Genomic DNA, 17,739 nt, shown 5'->3' with positions numbered 1-17,739 from the left:
ATTCTTATTTGCTAATGATATGATCTTACGTCTAGAAAACCCGAAAGACTCCTCCAAAGGAGTCTTAGAGTTGAAAAATAAATATAGTAAAGTCCTGGGATTTAAATTAATGTACACAAGTTGGTAGCATTTCTGTACACTAACAACGGTCAATCTGAAAGCCAAATAAATAACTCAATACTATTTATAATAGCTGCAAAGGAAAATATCATTCATACAACAGTCATTTGAGACTCAAATCAGTAACTCAAAAGCATTTATAATAGCTGCAAAGGAAAGTATCATTCATATAAGATTGCAGTGTTTGTGAAGTTGAAAGGAAACCACTGTTTGCTAGGTATGGAGGGAACTTTGCAAAAAGATCTTTCAGTGAGACTTGTTTTCAGGCATTTAATTGGTTTAAAAATCACACTTTAAGATGGATATATTGTTCATTTTAGCTAACATGTAGAATTACAAATCCACTGCAGAAGAACTCATGATGAAAAATAAAATATTAGCAAAGATCATTATGGCAGAATGTGTGGACGATGATCCATCCTGGGAAATCGCACCAGATTCACTTGGCTTCCGAGAATGATGACTGGATTCTGAGTTTAGAAAGACATCGATACAAACATCTTCAGCAACACACACGTTAATAGAACTAACGTCTTTCATTTCTTCTCTCTCTTTACAATTCAACTTAGAATAACAGCTGCACTGAAATTTTTCAGAAAATTGCTGCAGGTCATCAAGTGTGGGTTTTCCAACTATTCTGTACTTTCTACTTTTATCAATTTGAATAGCAAAATTCTCTGGGTTCAGGTGAAGATAGTCACTTGAATTCCAGTCTTTCCTTGTGCACAAACCTTGCTCCTGGCAAAGCACTTGGCTACACATTTTGGCTGCTAGGGTGATGTTGATTAAGTAGGGATTCACTGTATTCTTCACGTAACCGTCCAGGTTCAAGCAAGATTTCTGTAAAATTATAAGATGGTCAGAACATCATAGGATAGTCATTAATATATGAATTAATTCACTGCAATAAGAAATTTTTAAGGAAGAAAATATATAACCCGACAGAGCAAGAGGTAGGGAATATCTTACCATTGTTTACCCTATCAAGCAGTATTATTCCAACTGTTCTTTGTGACATTTGACAATTGTTTCAAATGCTGTTTTATTCCACTGAATAACTGACCAGTTAATACATAAAATATATTCCTTAATTTTCATAAACTGATCAGAGTTAGAATAGTACAGCTGTTAAGAGTATGGGCTCCATTTGCTCTGATTGGAGCTCCAGGTCTATTAAGAACTTGGGAATCTCTCAAGCTAGTTTTTTCTATCTGAATGACTAGGGCGAATTAATTAACCTGTATCTTCAGCTATACAATCTGTAAGACAAGGATTTTTTATGGAGCTTATCTTATAGGTTTGTTGTGAAGATAAAAGGATATGATAAATATAAAAGTGCTTAATACGGTACCTAGCATATCTTTGTTTGACCTTCAATAAATTATAAATAAATGTAATAAGCATCACATTTCTCAGACAAGTTTAAATAGCATTGAATAGTTTTTATTTTTTATTTCAATGTTTAATTTTCCTTAATTATCACCCCAAATGCATTTTCCAACCCTTTTGCTTTTCCTTTTTCTCCTTCAGGGACATTTATGATTCTTATGTTTAAAATTTTATGCAATCCCATATTTTTCGAAGTCTTTCATCATTTCTTTTAATTCTTTTTTCTTTATTGTTGATTGAATTTTTTTTATTTTTGAAAGACTTTTCTTCAGGCTCTAAAATTCTTTCTTCTGCTTGGTCTAGTTCTTGTTAAAACTTTACACTGTGTTTTGTATTTCCTTCGTTAATTTTTCATTGTTAGAAGTTGTTTTGTTTTTATGAGTATAAACTTCTCTTTAGTAAATTTTTCATTCATTTCATGAATTATTTTCCCAGTTTCTTTGAGCCGAGTTTCTGTTTTTCAGAGGTTGTGATCCTTTGGGAGTTCATTACATTCTGTTTTTTTATTTTGCTGGAGTTCTTATACTGATTCCTCATCTAGAGAGGCTGTCACTTCTTTTTTAATTTTCTTTTGTTTAGATGGAACTTTTCTTCCTCCCTCCTAGGGGCATGCTGTAGCACCTGTTGGGTAAGGATCTTTGGCTTTATTTGTGGGTACTTTCAGGTTCTGAATGAATAATTTGGGTATAGATAGCTTTAGTACAGTAGTTTTCTCAAAGGCTGGTTATTTGTAGGCTGAAGCAGTGGTGTACTACGCGTGTGGCCGGATTCTCTGCCTCCTAGTGGAAAGAGGAGATTAAAGTCTCTGAAATTTGGACTCCTTCTTGAGCCCTGTGCACTTGCAATAGTATGAATTACATTGGGATCTCCAGGTCAATAGGTGTGGTATTTATAAGTGAAGAGTCATCCAAGCCCTATGCGATTGAATCAGTAAATGTAATGAGCTGTTAAATGTTGATCTCACTGCCAGCAGGTGTTTGTAGGAGAAAGCCTCCACCCAACCAGGCCACTCAAAAGGAAGCCATTTTGCCTGGACCCACACCACATTTTCTTCTCACTTCTGTCTCACAGCCCACTGGACATCAGTTCACAAATCTGTGTTCCATGCTACAGAATGACACAATTGAAGCCTTTTCCTATACCCTATATCCTGGGGGAATAGGATAAGACTCACATACCTGTCCTCTTGTGCATGTAAATTCATGCTCTATGTGACAGAGAGAGGCATGCTGCCAGTGGGGCACTCAAGTAGGCCAAATGTCATTCTGCAGTCGTCCAGCCATGAGGTAGATATAGTATGCCCTTCTCTGCAGGAGTAGTCAAATCAGCAGCCCTGGAAAAGTCCAATGGGTAGGGAGCTCACAGTCCAAACACCCTTTAGTAGGTTGATAGTTAAAGAAGATGTATGAGCCTCACACTCCATGGAAGCCTGATTATTGTGGGTAAACCATCAGATGGAGTGGTAATCTCTTCAAGTGTCCTGGCTGAACTGTCCCTTTTGACAGTCAGTCCGGCCTCATGTGGTAACTGCCATGGCTAGTTGACAGCAATAAGCAGGAGCAGGGAGGAAGAAGAGGAGACTCTGAATGGAGGCAGGCTGGTGCTCTGGTTTCCTTTGTGCAGAGGGCCTCCTTGGCATGCTGCACTCGCCTCTTACCTGGAAGCAGCCCACCCTGAATGTCCAAGCCCTAGAGAACCACACAGTTCCCCTGGAACCAACCAGCCCCCTGTGGCTACTATAATCTGAATTGGTGCTGGGGATATGAGGATCACAAAGGCTGAGATTCCCTCATCAGAGAAGCTGCAAAACTGCTGCCTCTCCATGTAGGGAGGAAAATTAGAAGCACCCCGTGTAAAGCCTGGGTGCAGTAAGCACAGATTTAGTGAAGATGCAGCACCCCCTACCCACTTGAGACTAGCTGTCCTACAAGCCAGGACCAAGCATTCCTGGGGACAGCAGCTACATTTGCTGCCCCAGTGGGAAGTGGGGGTATGAAGGAGTCCCCATCTCCATGTCTCTTCGCCAGCTCCGGTGCTGCTTTGTTCCTGCCCCACTGACTCCTCTCTGCACTTACATCCCCACTGAGGGGGTACAGACAACTTTGGGTCATATGCCAGGGGCTGTCCAGTGGAGAAGGGCACACACTTTGCTTTTTTCCCCAAAAGCTTTATACCTCACCGCACCTTCCCATCACCTAGGAATAGCCTGCCTTATAAGACAGAACTCCAGGGAATCCTGCAGTTCTCCTGAGTTGCTTTGGACCACTGTAGTTATCACAGTCCAAGTAGGTACTGCAAAGTATGGGGGTCCAGTGACATGGAAGGTAAAGGGCTGAGTTCCCAGGGCAGGATAAAGGCACACAACAGGTAGACAAGCCATATGATACCCACAACTCATCTCGCTTTTGTGGTGGGGAAAAGTGATACTGAGTGGTCTGGTAGCCTAGTGCTCTGTTCTTAAGAAGTTCTCAATTTGCTACCAGCAACAGAACTTGAGCTCATAAAGATAGAGGGCTTCACCAACAGTTCAGGAGCCAGCAGACCGGAGCAGATATATGGGTAAGAAAAACTAACACCCCCACCTACCCTTTCCATGGGACTCCAAACTCTTTGAAGGTCGATCTCTCCCCAAACCTCGCTCCTTCTTACTATGCTTCTCAACTTCTTCCTATGGAATATGTGGTGGGTTTGGGGAATTTTCCCTCAGAATTAAACCTGGCCTATGCGTTTGCACCTAAAACTTTGTTTTCTTTATGGGATGATCTGACCACCAATGTCTTGTCAGCCATCTTCCCCAGGAACCTCAAGAGTGATTTTTAAATTGCTACTCAAAACAACTAAACAAGTTCAACTATCTATACCTTATGTTAAATATTACATATTGTCTAATTAGAGGTGAATAATAACAAGTGTCTTAACAAATTGGCAGAGTATGAGTGATGAATAACTGAAATGATTCATCTTGAGAAAGGTATGTTCTAAAACCTGCACACTGTGCTTTTTAAAACATTGAAGATAGTCACTTATTTTTATGATCAATAGTTCCATTGAGTAAGCTGGCTGTGCTCATCCTTCAACAGACCAAAACATTTGATTTGATAAGTGTTACATAGAGAATTAGAGAGATGTGAAAGAGTCCACAAGAAAGATACTAGAGAAGTGTATTGTCCGACTAAAGCCGCCATATGAATGACAGTTGAGTCAACCATGATAAAAATTGCAACAAACTTAATGGCTTATAAACCAGAAATTTATTGTCTTATAGTTTAGTAGGTTAGGAGTCCAACATGGACCTCAACAGGCTAAAATCAAGTTGTTAGTGGGCTGCATCCTTTCTAGGGGAAGATCCTCACTTGCTCACTTGGGTTGTTGGCAGATTTAGTTCCTTGCAGTTGGAGCAAAGAGATCTCCCTTATCTATCTGGCTGTTGGCTAAAGGCAGTTTCCAGCTTCTAGAGGCCAGTACATTCCTTAGCTCATGGCCCTCTTCTTCTATTTTCAAAGTAAGCAGTGATTACTTCGCATCTTTCCACCTTCTTATGGTTTATCTTTCTAATCCAGCTTGAAAATTTTCTAGACTTTCAGACTCATGTAATTAGATTGAGCACATCCAAATAATTCAGGATAATCTCCCCTTCTTCTCAAGGTTCATACCCTTATTCACATCTGCAAAGTCCTATTTGCCATGTAAGCTGACATAGTCACAGGTTCCAGCGAGGTAGGGTGTGAACATCTTTGGGAAGCAATTATTCTGCCTGCAGTAGATGATGTCATTTCAAGGAAGGTAACAAGAAATAGATTCAAGTGGAAGCTGTCAAGATTCCATGACTTGCCTCACAACCTACTACCATCACAAGCTGGGACCTATAGAGCTGGCTCCATCACACCACTAGATCCGATAAAACAAAATGAAAGGACATGGTTTACTTATATTTGTCTAGGGTCAGTTCCGGTAACTGCCAGTAAACCAGCAATCACTGGTTTCTCAAGTGTCAATGAATCAAAGGAAACATGACAAGTGATCTATGACCCTACTGATTACAAATGACATAGGAAAAGGAAAAGCAATAGTAGAGCTAGCATTCAAAATGATGACAAATTGGAAATGGTAGCAGATATATATGCAACAGAGTCTATAGGAGATAACTTCGAAACAATAGAAAATTGTCATATTCAAGTTGAAGGACTGTCTCTAGTATGAATAGTACTGAAGATTATTTAGTATGCATGGTAGTAAAATGTGAATATAAGATTAAAGTTTACATGGAAGTGTGGCATTTAAATAATTTGTTATGTCATCCTACTCATTGAGCAATGCCCGATTCATTCGGGTTAAGGCAGAATTCTCAGTTTTCTTTAAAAGACAAAAAAAAAGGTTGGGAGGCTGAGGCAGGTATACTGCTTGAGCTCACAGGTTCGACCAGCCTGAGCCAGAATGAGATACCGTATCTAAAAAATAGCTGGGCATTGTGGCGGGTGCCTGTGGTCTCAGCTATTTGGGAGGCTGAGGCAAGAGGATCACTTGAACCCAAGTGTTTGAGGTTGCTTTGAGCTAAGACACCACGGCCCTCTACTAAAGGTGACCAAGTGAGAGTCTGTCTCAAAAAAAAAAAAAATAAATAAAAAACAGGGCAGTGCCTGTGGCTCAAAGGAGTAGGGCACCAGCCCCATATGCCAGAGGTGGTGGGTTCAAACCCAGCCCCAGCCAAAAACTGCAAAAAATAAAAATAAAAGAAGAGAATATGGGTAATTCACAAATATTTATAAATTTTGAATAATAGAATGTTTGACAAAGGAGTTTATAAATTTTGGAAAACAATAAAAATTAGGAATATGCCTAGTAGAATTATAACTTTAAAATAATTTTCTGACATATAAAAGATTTTATCAAGGGACATGCATCTTTCTCTGAACTTAGATTGTCTGTTGTTTCTCTTTTTTGTAGATCAAACTAGAGACATTAGAAGTATTCAAAATAGGTAGAATGGCTCAGATTACCTTGAAAGAATTTCACAAATATGACTGTTCTTAAGTATTTTTTTAATAAAGTAAGAATATGGGCCTGTGGCTCAGTTGGTAGGGTGCCGGCCCCATATACCGAGGGTGACGGGTTCAAACCCGGCCCCGGACAAACTGCAACCAAAAAGTAGCCAGGCGTTGTGGCGGGCACCTGTAGTCCCAGCTACTCGGGAGGCTGAGGCAAGAGAATCGCTTAAGCCCAGGAGTTGGAGGTTGCTGTGAGCTGTGTGAGGCCACGGCACTCTACCGAGGGCCATAAAGTTGAGACTCTGTCTCTACAAAAAAAAAATAAATAAATAAAAAAATAAAGTAAGAATATGACTAGTCTATCTGAAGGACAAGACATGAATACATTTCTTTCTAAAAGGTCTCTTCTGGTAGTAGAGTACAAAGTCTGTTCTCTACAGGTCCTAGGATAAGACCCCTGGATCGTAAGCTTCATTTGACATCTTCCATGGCATCATTAGCATATCCACATCCATTAGAAAAGGAGAAGTTCAGCAGTAACCATATGACAGCTTTACACTTGCATTGTGTCAACAGCATAAAAGATGTGAGGGATGAAGAACTGATACGGAAAATTAAACAAGAATGAAAATAAAGAAAGTCCAATATTCTGACAGCAAACGTCATGTCAGAAAACAGATCATATTCTTGTTTTTACTAGTTAGTAGCCATGTAGCCAAGATAAATTCAATTAATCTCACTAAACTTGTTTCATCACTGGAAAACAGGTACAATATTTTCTACCCTACAATTAGCACATAGATGCAAGATATTTTCATTCAGCCAGTATTAACTGAGCATCTACTACTACGTGCCCAGGATAGCACTACTTATTTCCTTATTCAATACCAAAAAATTCTCAAAAATATTACAGGTAGAAATATTTTCATATGTTTCCTACCAGTTCAACTTACCATACTTCGCATTATACTTAGGCTTCCCCATATTACAACTCCAGAGGCACCAAGAGCAACAGTTTCACCAAGTGTACTCACAAGCTCCTCCTGGCAAATGTCGATAGAAAAATTTAGCAGACAAAAATAAAAGTGTTATACATAGGATAGTAACACCAAAGCTAAGCATGCTGACCCAACAATAGTAATTTAGTTATTTCTCTACTATTTATTTATTTTATATTATAATCACCTTATTATAAAAAAAAGAGAGACTATTTTGATTTAATTATTCTATTGACATAAAAAAAAAAACGGAAAGTGAGTCAATACACTGTGGTTATTCCTAATTTTCTATGCTTGCTAAGAGGTCATGAGATTACATTAAAGATTAAGCATATTCTTATTTTGCATTCATTTAGTTATATAGAACTCCTTGCATTCACATTGCTAAAAGATATTAAAAGCTAAACTTCACTCCCTGCAAAAGTAGTATTAAAATTCTCTGAATACTTTTTGTATACACTATTTCATTGCTCTCATACCTTCATTTACTTACCTGAGAAAGAAATTTGAAAGTTAGATCAGTAAAAACTAGGCGGGCATATACAAAAACTGGAAGTGGCCTCTCAAGATCGGGTAGTTTGGAAATCCTAATGGCTTCATGAACTCTATTTCGTACAAATAGCACAGCTTGTTGAGGAGTCATTTTGGTGTTTAAATAAATGGATGGGTAAAGGGCAGTGCTTTCCTTCCACAGCCATTCAAGATTATCATTTTTTCTCTTTTCTGATTCAAAACAACTTCCATTGAAATCAGCTCTATTATAATTATGGTTGTAACAATCAGGAAAAAGATAAAAACCCCATAAGTGATTTGGGCGAAGGAATTTTCCCAATTTTAAAGTCTCTTGCATGAAACTCTTTGCTGCCTTTTCAAAATCAACCTTGGCTAAGCTGGTAGCCTCTGAGACACTAAGTTGTACATTATGTTGCTGAACCAATTCAATAGATCGATTCTTGTAAACATCTTTAGGTTTCCAGTTTCTTGTCCAAGTGGGTCTCCATTCCTCCCAGTCAATGACAGCCAAGCCCACATTGTCTGTTGGCATGTAGTAAATAATGTCCTTCTTAGCTTTATCCAAATGGTCTTTTAAGGACCCCTTCTGGGGGATTCCTCCATTCATATCTGTGCCTGATGAATCTATATAAGGATAGTAGCCAAGTCTATCAACATAAAATATTGTAACATCTTGCCCAGTGACATCTTTTCGGGGGCTTCCTATTAAAGAGAAGAGGCTCAGATCTAGTGGCTCATCAAACCTCCCAAGACAGAGTTCAGTTGGGGCATTCCACACCCAGAGGAAAGGCACATTGGGGATAAGAGGGGGTGCTCTGTAATCCCGAGTTAAGCAACATGGAATCAGAAGCAAGCTTAATACAATCTGGGAGGCTCCATTAGACTCAAAAAAGCTTCCAAAAAAGATGTTCTTGAACCTTAGCACTCTCATTGCAAAGAGAAATGACAATGAAAAACACTTCTTCCTACACACTTCACCCAATATTTGAGGCTAGATATGAAAAGAGACAAAAGAGTGTGGACTGAAGGTATTTTGATGAATAAAGAGGCATAATGATTATATTACATTTAAATATTATTCTTCTTGTTTCATATTTCAGGAATGTTTTGCAAGTTGCATCATCTACAACTGAAAAAATATAGAATACATTGTTATGCTGCATTTCATAATAAAGACTGTAAGCTTTACCAAGTTCTGAAGTTTAAGTATAGGGAATTTAATTCAATATTAAAAGATGGAGGACCTGCTCCTATGTTTGAATCAATGAAATTGTTTCCTGTTATGTATGATAAAAATTCTATAATAGTTAACATTCATGTCATCTTCCCAAATCATTACTGAGCCTACAGAGAGGTGAAAGTAGCCATTTTTTCTTGGGCTTTTCCAGGTGTGCAGAATGTTACAACAAGCAATGTCTTGGCAAAAGCTGAAAAAGTGAAAATAAATTCAAAATTGAACCTCTCATTCTTGTTTATTGCTTCTTGAAAGACTATGGTGATTTTGTAAATATTGAAAGTAACCTCTCATAGAATTGTGAAATACTGTCATTTTCTTTTTTTTTTCTTTCTTTCCTTTTTTTTTTTTTTTAAGATGGCAATAAGGGAGTAGGGAAAAGTCACTTCTGTCAGAGGTTATCAGTCAAAAGTTTGGTTGAGCTTTTTGCAATCGACCAAAAACTACTACCAAACAAGTGCTGTTTGGAACACTGCTTAATCAAATCTTATAGTAAAGTACTCTCATGTTTAAAGTAATAAAAAATTGTATTACTTATATATTCCTATTGAATAGATTGGTTCTAGGCTACATTAAGGAGGGTAATACATGGATTTTGTATTATCATTCTAATATTCAAAAAGTGAAGTGTTGCACACACACTTTTGTGGTATGGTACCACTTGTGTGGTACAATAAAATGATCTGAGCCAAAGACAAGAAATTAAATTATGTATTATTAAACATTTGGTATTTGTAAATATTTCCTACCAGGAGACATATTTAAATGTTTTGTGATCCTGGGAAGGAATTAGAACCATTCTTTTTAATCAGCTTAATATTATAATGCTATGTGAATATACAAAGAATTACACCCTTCTCTCCAGGAATGTGTGTCCTTCCATAGCAAATTATCCATTCATTCTTATCCCTGAAAAATAGATTACTCTAATGAGAAAACCTGAGTATGAAACTTGAGCCCTGTTAAAAACAAAAAGGGGGGAGGTGTGGAGAACACCACAGTCAGAATAAAATGAATTCTCAAGATCCATTACAGTCTAATGTTTTGAAGGTAATGAATTTTTTCCCTCACGTTTAGAACCAGTGAAGTAGCTAAAGATTTTCATAATTTAAACTCTGATAAACTTTACTTAGGACCCAGAAAATCTAATTCCTTTAAAATAACAGCTACCAACAGCAATGCCCGAGTGGCATATTTTCTGTGATATTTTTGATAGTGATGAGTATGTGGGCTTATGTCTTAGAAACATTAGATACAAGGATCTAAACAAATGGCAATGATAAGGCTTCCTCAGCCCAGGTGTGCTTCCTGCCTATGCTGAGAATAGTTGGGCATTATCTCCACAGCTTTGTCCTAAGTGCTGAGCTCTATATAGAGCTCTATATAGGTGCCACTTGGACCCTAGATGACTAAGAAAGACATTAGCAAAGGTACCTCTGTCATACTTTCAAAATTGTTTTCAGTAATTTAAAATCTTAAAGACACACTAAATTAAGTAATACATAGAAATAATCATAAGATGAGTTATATTTCTAGGTAAAGTAAAATACTGAAATCATTATTAAATATAATTTTAAGTTTATATACTTTGACATCCTATTTTTTGTGGTATAGAAAGCTAAATATATTTAGTTAATAAAAAATGAAGACTGATGAAACAGTTCAAAATTACTTCTACTTCCTAGGCTTTTCACTAACAATGAGTGTTACCAAGGGTTAACATCATAATTAGTATATGTATGTAATTAAAACTCCTAGATATAAAATAAATAATTCTATATATTAAGTGCATAAAAAAGATATTTTCTGTTAAAAAAATTTATGAAGATAGGGTGGTGCCAGTGGCTCAAAGGAGTAGGGCACCAGCCCCATATGCTGGACGTGGCAGGTTCAAACCCAGCCCCAGCAAAAAACTGCAAAAAAAAAAAAAAAAAAAAAGAGAGAGACATAAAAATGTAGTTTCGTTAAAGGGAAAGTAATTTTGCCTTGTTCAGACCTTTATAAATATTGTATTGAATTAAAAGATAAAACTATATAAATATAGAAAAATGAGAAACAAGTTAAAAAGATAATAGGTGAGAAAAGGTTTATAAAAATCTTACCTTGTGGTCAAACTTAGTAAGACTAAATAGATTTCTTTATAAGGTTTCATTAAAATTATTAAAATGTTATTAAAATGAGGGTTTTATTAAAATTTAAAAATTGGTGGGACCACACCTATGGTGCATTTTAAAAGGATACATGTTAAATTAACCAAGCTAATTAAGTGCATTAATAATACACTAATACAAAGGTAAAACTTAGTTTTTCTTTTGACTTTTATTCACTTCTTAGTAAGTTACAGAAAATAGGGAAACAGAAAGAAAAACAATTCTATTTGGTTTCTGCTACTTTATTAGATCTGGCTTTTTGAAAACTGGGTATCTTCTCCATCAAACAGAAAAGACTAGCGTTATGAAATCTTCGAATTATCACTTTGGCTAAATAAAGGACTATTTTGCATAATTTATAATCCTATTTTGTAATACCAAGTGTATTTTCTGTTTGCATTTAACAAACTTTCCCCCCATAATTCCAAATTCAGTCTTTTTGACTTCAAACCAACTTTTTTTCTTTTTTGAGAAACAGGAACACATCTGCACTGCTGGTGAGAATGCAAAATAATATGTTACTTTTGGAAAGATGTTTGGAGATCACTTAGGGGTCTAAAAATAGACCTGCCATTCGATCCTTCAATTCCTCTACTAGGTATATATCCAGAAGACCAAAAATCACTTTATAACAAAGATATTTGCACCAGAATGTTTATTGCAGCATAATTCATAATTGCTAAGTCATGGAAGAAGCCCAAGTGTCCATTGACCCATGAATGGATTAATAAATTATGGTATATGTACACCATGGAATATTATGCAGCCTTAAAAAAGATGGAGACTTTACCTCTTTCATGTTTACATGGATGGAGCTGGAACATATTCTTCTAGCAAAGTATCTCAAGAATGGAAGAAAAAGTATCCAATGTACTCAGCCTTACTATGAAACCTAACCTAACCTAACTATAGCCCAAGAAGAGCAGGAGGGAGGAGAGGATGGTGGAGAGAAGGTAATTAATTGGTGGGACCACAACTATGGTGCATTTTACAAAGGTACATGTTAAATTAACCAAGGGTAGAGTAAAAATGGTATATAAAACCAGTACATTGTACCCCATCATTACATTAATGTACACAGCTATGATTTAATAAAAAAAAATTTTTTTTTAAACCCAATTTTTTGAATATTAAAGTTCCTGAAAATTCAAGAAAGGCATATCTGGGTTAAGTGGTATATGAAATTACAAGGAACATTGTCAAATATAAAAAGGTATTTAATTGTATTTGGGTTATATTTACATAAATATTTCAGGAATGTATATTCCAAAGTTGTATGAAATTCCTGAAAGTCTGGTAAGTCTTGGTATATGTTATCAGTAATAATTATGTTTATTATGTTAAAGTGCTGTATGTCACAGAAATAACAAAGTTTCATTGTCAATTGTTTCTTTTAACTATGGCTGTTCTAAAATTTAACATTCATGGATAATTAATGTACTTTGATTCTTCTCAAAAAGTGGTTTGTAACTGGCTACAGTCCAAAATTTGCTACCTCAAAGAAAGTCATAGAATAGATTCTGACGAGTTCTCTTAAATACAGGTTTCTGATAATTTTGAAGATTATGCCATTGAACTAAGAAAAACACATCCAGGACTCTAATTCAAGTTAATTACCTAGGACTGCACTACAGGGATGAAATAATTTTTCTATGACATTTTTTGTTTGAAATATTGCTGATTCTTTTTGTTTTCCAGAGTTAAAAATTGGTAAAGTATATTTTTGTAAGAAACACTTGAAGTATTTATCTTTCTGTATGATTTATACAGAATTTGGAAAGTATTTGTGAATATTCTTCAAGTATACTTATTTCTATAAGCTCAATAAGAACCTGCTTTTTTTTTAAATAACAGAACACAATTGTACAAAGTGACAATTTAACCAAGCCTTTGCTTAGGATGGCAAATTTTCAGATATGCCCAGAATGGTTTGAGGAATTAAGGTTGACTTTGTAGATAAAAAGCCTTTCGGCTGGTACCTTGTCCATGATAAATTTCCTAACCTGACATACCTAGAAACCCCAAATTACTTGGGGACCTCAAGAAAAAAGAAATTTACACAACTAATACTGGTGTCTACAGTATGTTCAGACATGGATTCATCCCTGGCTTTGAATGTGAGGCTTTTAAGTCTAATCTGAGATTCCTTATATAAAAGTAGTAAAGCCAATTTAAAAAGCATCTACAGCCAGAAATTGTTCTTGTTGCACTTTATGCAAATAGTTGGTTCAAGTATAATAAGACTAAAATTTATTTTGCAAAATAAAATTTAAAAGAAAAACAAAAAGAACAAATAAAATTTATTTTGCAATTAAGTTGGTTACTATGATTTATCCTTGGTAGAAATGGAAAACTAGGAGAAAAAAATTATGTTTGATAAGTACACTTGTCATTAGAGTCTATCCTTGTTCATTGTTGTTGAGTTTTCATTATTCATCTATAATTTGGACTAACTCCTGATCCTTTCCTGATAATAAGCCCACTCAACTGTCCATGAGGACTGGGTTTCTTCTGGGATCCTCTTCAAGGATCTCTCATGAAATCTAGTCCATATTTTCTGGATTGCTAAAGTTAGACATGTCAGTCCTGCTAATTTTGGTTATACTTGTGTATAAATACTGTAGCCAAATATATATTAAAATGGCATATTATAACAAAGCTGTGACAAATGCAACTAAAATAATAATAGTTGAGAACTACAGCACCAGGCCTGGAATTGATGAATATATCTCAGGCAGTATGCTGGACACTTCATCTTTTTATAGCCTAGACAGCAATCTTTGGCCCAATTCAACAAGAAATAGCCAGAGTTGTTAGTGAAGCTGTTCTCAACCTGTGGGTTGCAACCCCTTTAGGGGTTGAATGACCCTTTCACAGGAGTCGCCTAAGACCATCCTGCATATCAGATATTTACATTACAATTCATAACAGTAGCAAAATGACAGTTATGAAGTAGCAATGAAAATAATTTTATGGTTGGGGGTCACCACAACATGAGGGACTGTATTAAAGGGTTGCAGCATTAGGAAGGTTGAGAACCACTGAGTTAGTGTCTCTGTACCCTCAAGATTAAAGAGTGACACAGGACAAGGAAAGTGAGACTGAGCAGGGGCCCCATGTGCAGAGCCTACCAGGCCCTGCAATAAAGGAAAATCTTTAGTTCTTTCAAGAGAAGTTCTAGCCACCTGGCTAGTTTGGAAATATATTACATGTAGGCAACCTGATGAGAAGGAGCCAGAGTCATGAGGTGTTTGGTTCCCTATGGAAATCAAAAGATGGCACCTTGACATGTTTGAGTTGATTTTCAGAAATGTCCATGAAATAGAAAATACAGATAAGGGGGAACTGAGGAATTGAGCTCTGATCACCATTCTTTGTTCTAAATTTCCCCTGAGGGGTCTATCACATCAATCTTAACCTTCCTTTCTGCTAATCCATGAAAATCTGAATCCATTTAGGCCCTGCCTCCTTCAGGATATCCCGCCTTTTAGGGCCAGGATGCCTGAAATGTACCCCTTCCTTTAAAATCCCTGGCCTTTAAGCCATTGGGGAGTCTGAGTTTTAAGTATTAGCTGCTCATTCTCCATGCATGGCACCCTAAAATAAAAATGTCTCTCTCTGCTACTGTGCTGTACCTTATTTTGCTTTTTTTTTTAACTATAAGATGTGGATAATGAAGCAACTATCTTCTTTCACAGGTCTGTTGTGAAATTTTAATGATATAATAAGCGTAAAACACTTAGCACAATGCCTCTGACAGGGTTTGGAATATGCCACCCCCGTCTATGCCACTTTGGCATATTGATTATTTTGAGCTAAAGCTGATTGAGCAATAGCAGATGAAGGAAAGCCTCTCTAATCTCTCCCTTTCTGCCTGAAGCAACCATAAAATTTCTTATGGACAGAATATCCTCCGTGTACCAGGAAGAAATTGACATGTAATAATTACAGCTATTTCTAGAACACAATGTGATACTTTGATACACTATACACGTATACTATGTATAATGATCATATCAAGGTAATTAGCATATCACAAACATTTATCATTTATGTTGGGAACATTCAAAATTCTCTCTTCTAGCTCTTTTAATTGTACAATAAGTTATATACCATGGTGATCCCATAATATTAGAATGGAGTTGAAAAATTCCTATCATTTATGACATTGTAATCCTTGCAATGTCTAAAGCAACACACTTTCTATGTTCACATATACAAATACTTACCATTATGTTACTTTTGCTTTCAGAATTTAGTACCCTAAAATGTAGGACAGGTTTATAAACTAGGAGCAATAGGCTAAACCACATAGCTCCATATGTAGCAGCCTATACCATCTAGGTCTGTGTAAGCATACTCTATGATGTTTGTAGAGTGATGCAATTGCCTAATGAGGCATTTCTCTAACATTATTATTAAGTGATATGTGACTATGTATTTAAAAAATGTTCATTATCACTAAATATTAGAAGAATGTGAAACAAAACCACAGTGAGATATCATCTCAGCCCAGTTAGAATGCCATTTTCATTACCAACCACAGAGCCTCCTCTGTTCATCTCAAGATATTTGGAAATACTGTATAAAGCAAGGATCATGGCAAAACAATTTTCCTGCACTTGAAAGAGAGCTTAAATACTTTCTCTAGACCCCTAACTTTCTCAGAGGGTTCATGTCCCCCTTCCTAAGGAATTCCAGAAGGAGCTTCGATCCCTAAAATAAAGGGCCAGGAACTAGATTTTTTCTAGTATGACTTTCATACCATTGAGTCACAGGATTTATTTCTACCTGTCACTTCTAATTTTATTCAAGACATTAAAATTCCTGGGCAACCTATTTCATTGCCCACATCTCAGGTCACCCCAAAATTTATAGGCCCTCTTAACACACATCATGCCTCTCTAGTTTCTAACTCCTTATTGGCAAATCCTTTAAGTAGAGACTTGTTATGCAAATTTAATGCCACCATACAATGTAAACATAAAGATGTTTTTATTATTATTTTCCTGCCTTCAGGCTAAACCTCAATCTTTCTAACTTCTCTAATAAAAACATATCTCGATTTAAATTCCTCTCAAGAAGATGAAACCTTAGAAGATGTTCCAATTAGTTTCTGGACCTCACATGTAAATGAGATGTTGCTACTGATGCAGTGCCTCTGGGCATTGCCTGGAAAAGTAATAAACCGTCCCAACCAGTAGCCCAATAGCCTCTCTTGTAACATACAAAACAAATTCAAGCTATAATAGATTCTCCTTTATAGCAGGGTATTTTTTGCCTCCTCATCCTGAAATACCACAATGTTTTCACTAATAAAAGGGAAATTTGCTTCACAGGAGAATCAAATGCAGATTTGTGCAAGATCTAAGAGCCATGAACTCCTTTATAATTCCTCACCATCTTGTAGTCCCTAATCTAGCCACTATTCTTACTTCAATCCCTGCTGATGCCACCTGATTTGCAGTAATTGAACTCAGCTTAGCTTTCTTTTTAATTCCATTGAACCATAAGTCAAAATTTCTCTTTGCATTTGTTTAGAGAAAGACAGTTAACACAAACTTGAGTACTTCACAGATATGTACAATTTTAGATATTTTATAGATAAAACCAACTTAGATCATGTTACTCAAGAATCATATTTGTTCAATATGTAAATAGCCACTTAGTTTGCAGCCAAACTAAACCAGGTATTCCTAAAGGCGTTAGATGAATGAGGCCATAGGACATGAGATACCTCAGGGAATATGCATAAAATGCCTTGACTCAGTTTTGTCCCTTCCTCTCTCCAAAACAAAGAGAAGCTTGCCTAGATTTCTAGGGGCAGTTAGCGATTGTCACCAATGGATTCCTAATTTTTCTGCCCATTCTAATCTTTCTGCCTTCATTCCAAATGATAGTTCAGAATCAATCAATTCTGATTCAGAATCAATTTTCTGGCCCTTAGGCATTGAACTCCTGCAAAGACATCAAATTAGCATTTCCCAAATACCATCTCTTGACTAACTCAACTTGTACAAAACACTTCATCTATGTTGCCATGAAAGTAATGATATTCTTTTGGGTATTCTAGAATAGCCTAGATTTGAAAAATACCATATATTTCAAGTTACTCAGGCATGTCTCCTGCTCTTAAGGGGTAGTCACCACAGGTGCCCTAATTGACAAATTCAGTATTCTTACATTAGCCCCCCTCCATTCACCTCTACCTATGTTCCCCATTCTGTGTCTGCTCTTTTACAAGTTCCTAAGTCACAGCACCTTTCTACACACCAGCGGTGATGAACAAGCTCTATTAAGCTATCTTTCCATCACTGTAACATGTAAAATCCACCTACCCTACCCACCCC

The 17,739-nt window shown here is 36.4% G+C and overlaps 1 protein-coding gene across 1 annotated transcript; it reads right to left on the bottom strand.

Moving 5' to 3' along the window:
* Positions 1-453: 453 nt before the first annotated feature.
* LOC128598367 (hyaluronidase PH-20-like) lies at positions 454-8,936 on the bottom strand. The gene is made up of 3 exons (XM_053608714.1): positions 7,986-8,936; positions 7,448-7,537; positions 454-960 (listed from the first exon to the last, which is right to left on the bottom strand). The coding sequence occupies exons 1-3, from the start codon at positions 8,934-8,936 to the stop codon at positions 454-456; spliced, it is 1,548 nt and encodes a 515-aa protein (XP_053464689.1).
* Between the last annotated feature and the right edge of the window lie 8,803 nt (positions 8,937-17,739).

The sequence above is a fragment of the Nycticebus coucang genome, chromosome 11 (genome assembly GCF_027406575.1).
Source record: "Nycticebus coucang isolate mNycCou1 chromosome 11, mNycCou1.pri, whole genome shotgun sequence".
Taxonomy (NCBI): domain Eukaryota; kingdom Metazoa; phylum Chordata; class Mammalia; order Primates; family Lorisidae; genus Nycticebus; species Nycticebus coucang.
The sequence above is the reverse complement of the archived record's forward strand: the minus strand, read 5'-3'. Positions and strand labels throughout refer to the sequence as shown.

What these genes read in the sequence shown, in the direction of transcription:
- LOC128598367 (XM_053608714.1), bottom strand. Translation starts at nt 8,936, where the DNA reads ATGAGAGTGCTAAGGTTCAAGAACATCTTTTTTGGAAGCTTTTTTGAG. An exon ending in CTTTCAAATTTCTTTCTCAG is followed by an intron (nt 7,538 to 7,985) that starts GTAAGTAAATGA and finishes GACATTTGCCAG; the next exon opens with GAGGAGCTTGTGAGTACACT. An exon ending in TAAGTATAATGCGAAGTATG is followed by an intron (nt 961 to 7,447) that starts GTAAGTTGAACT and finishes ATAATTTTACAG; the next exon opens with AAATCTTGCTTGAACCTGGA.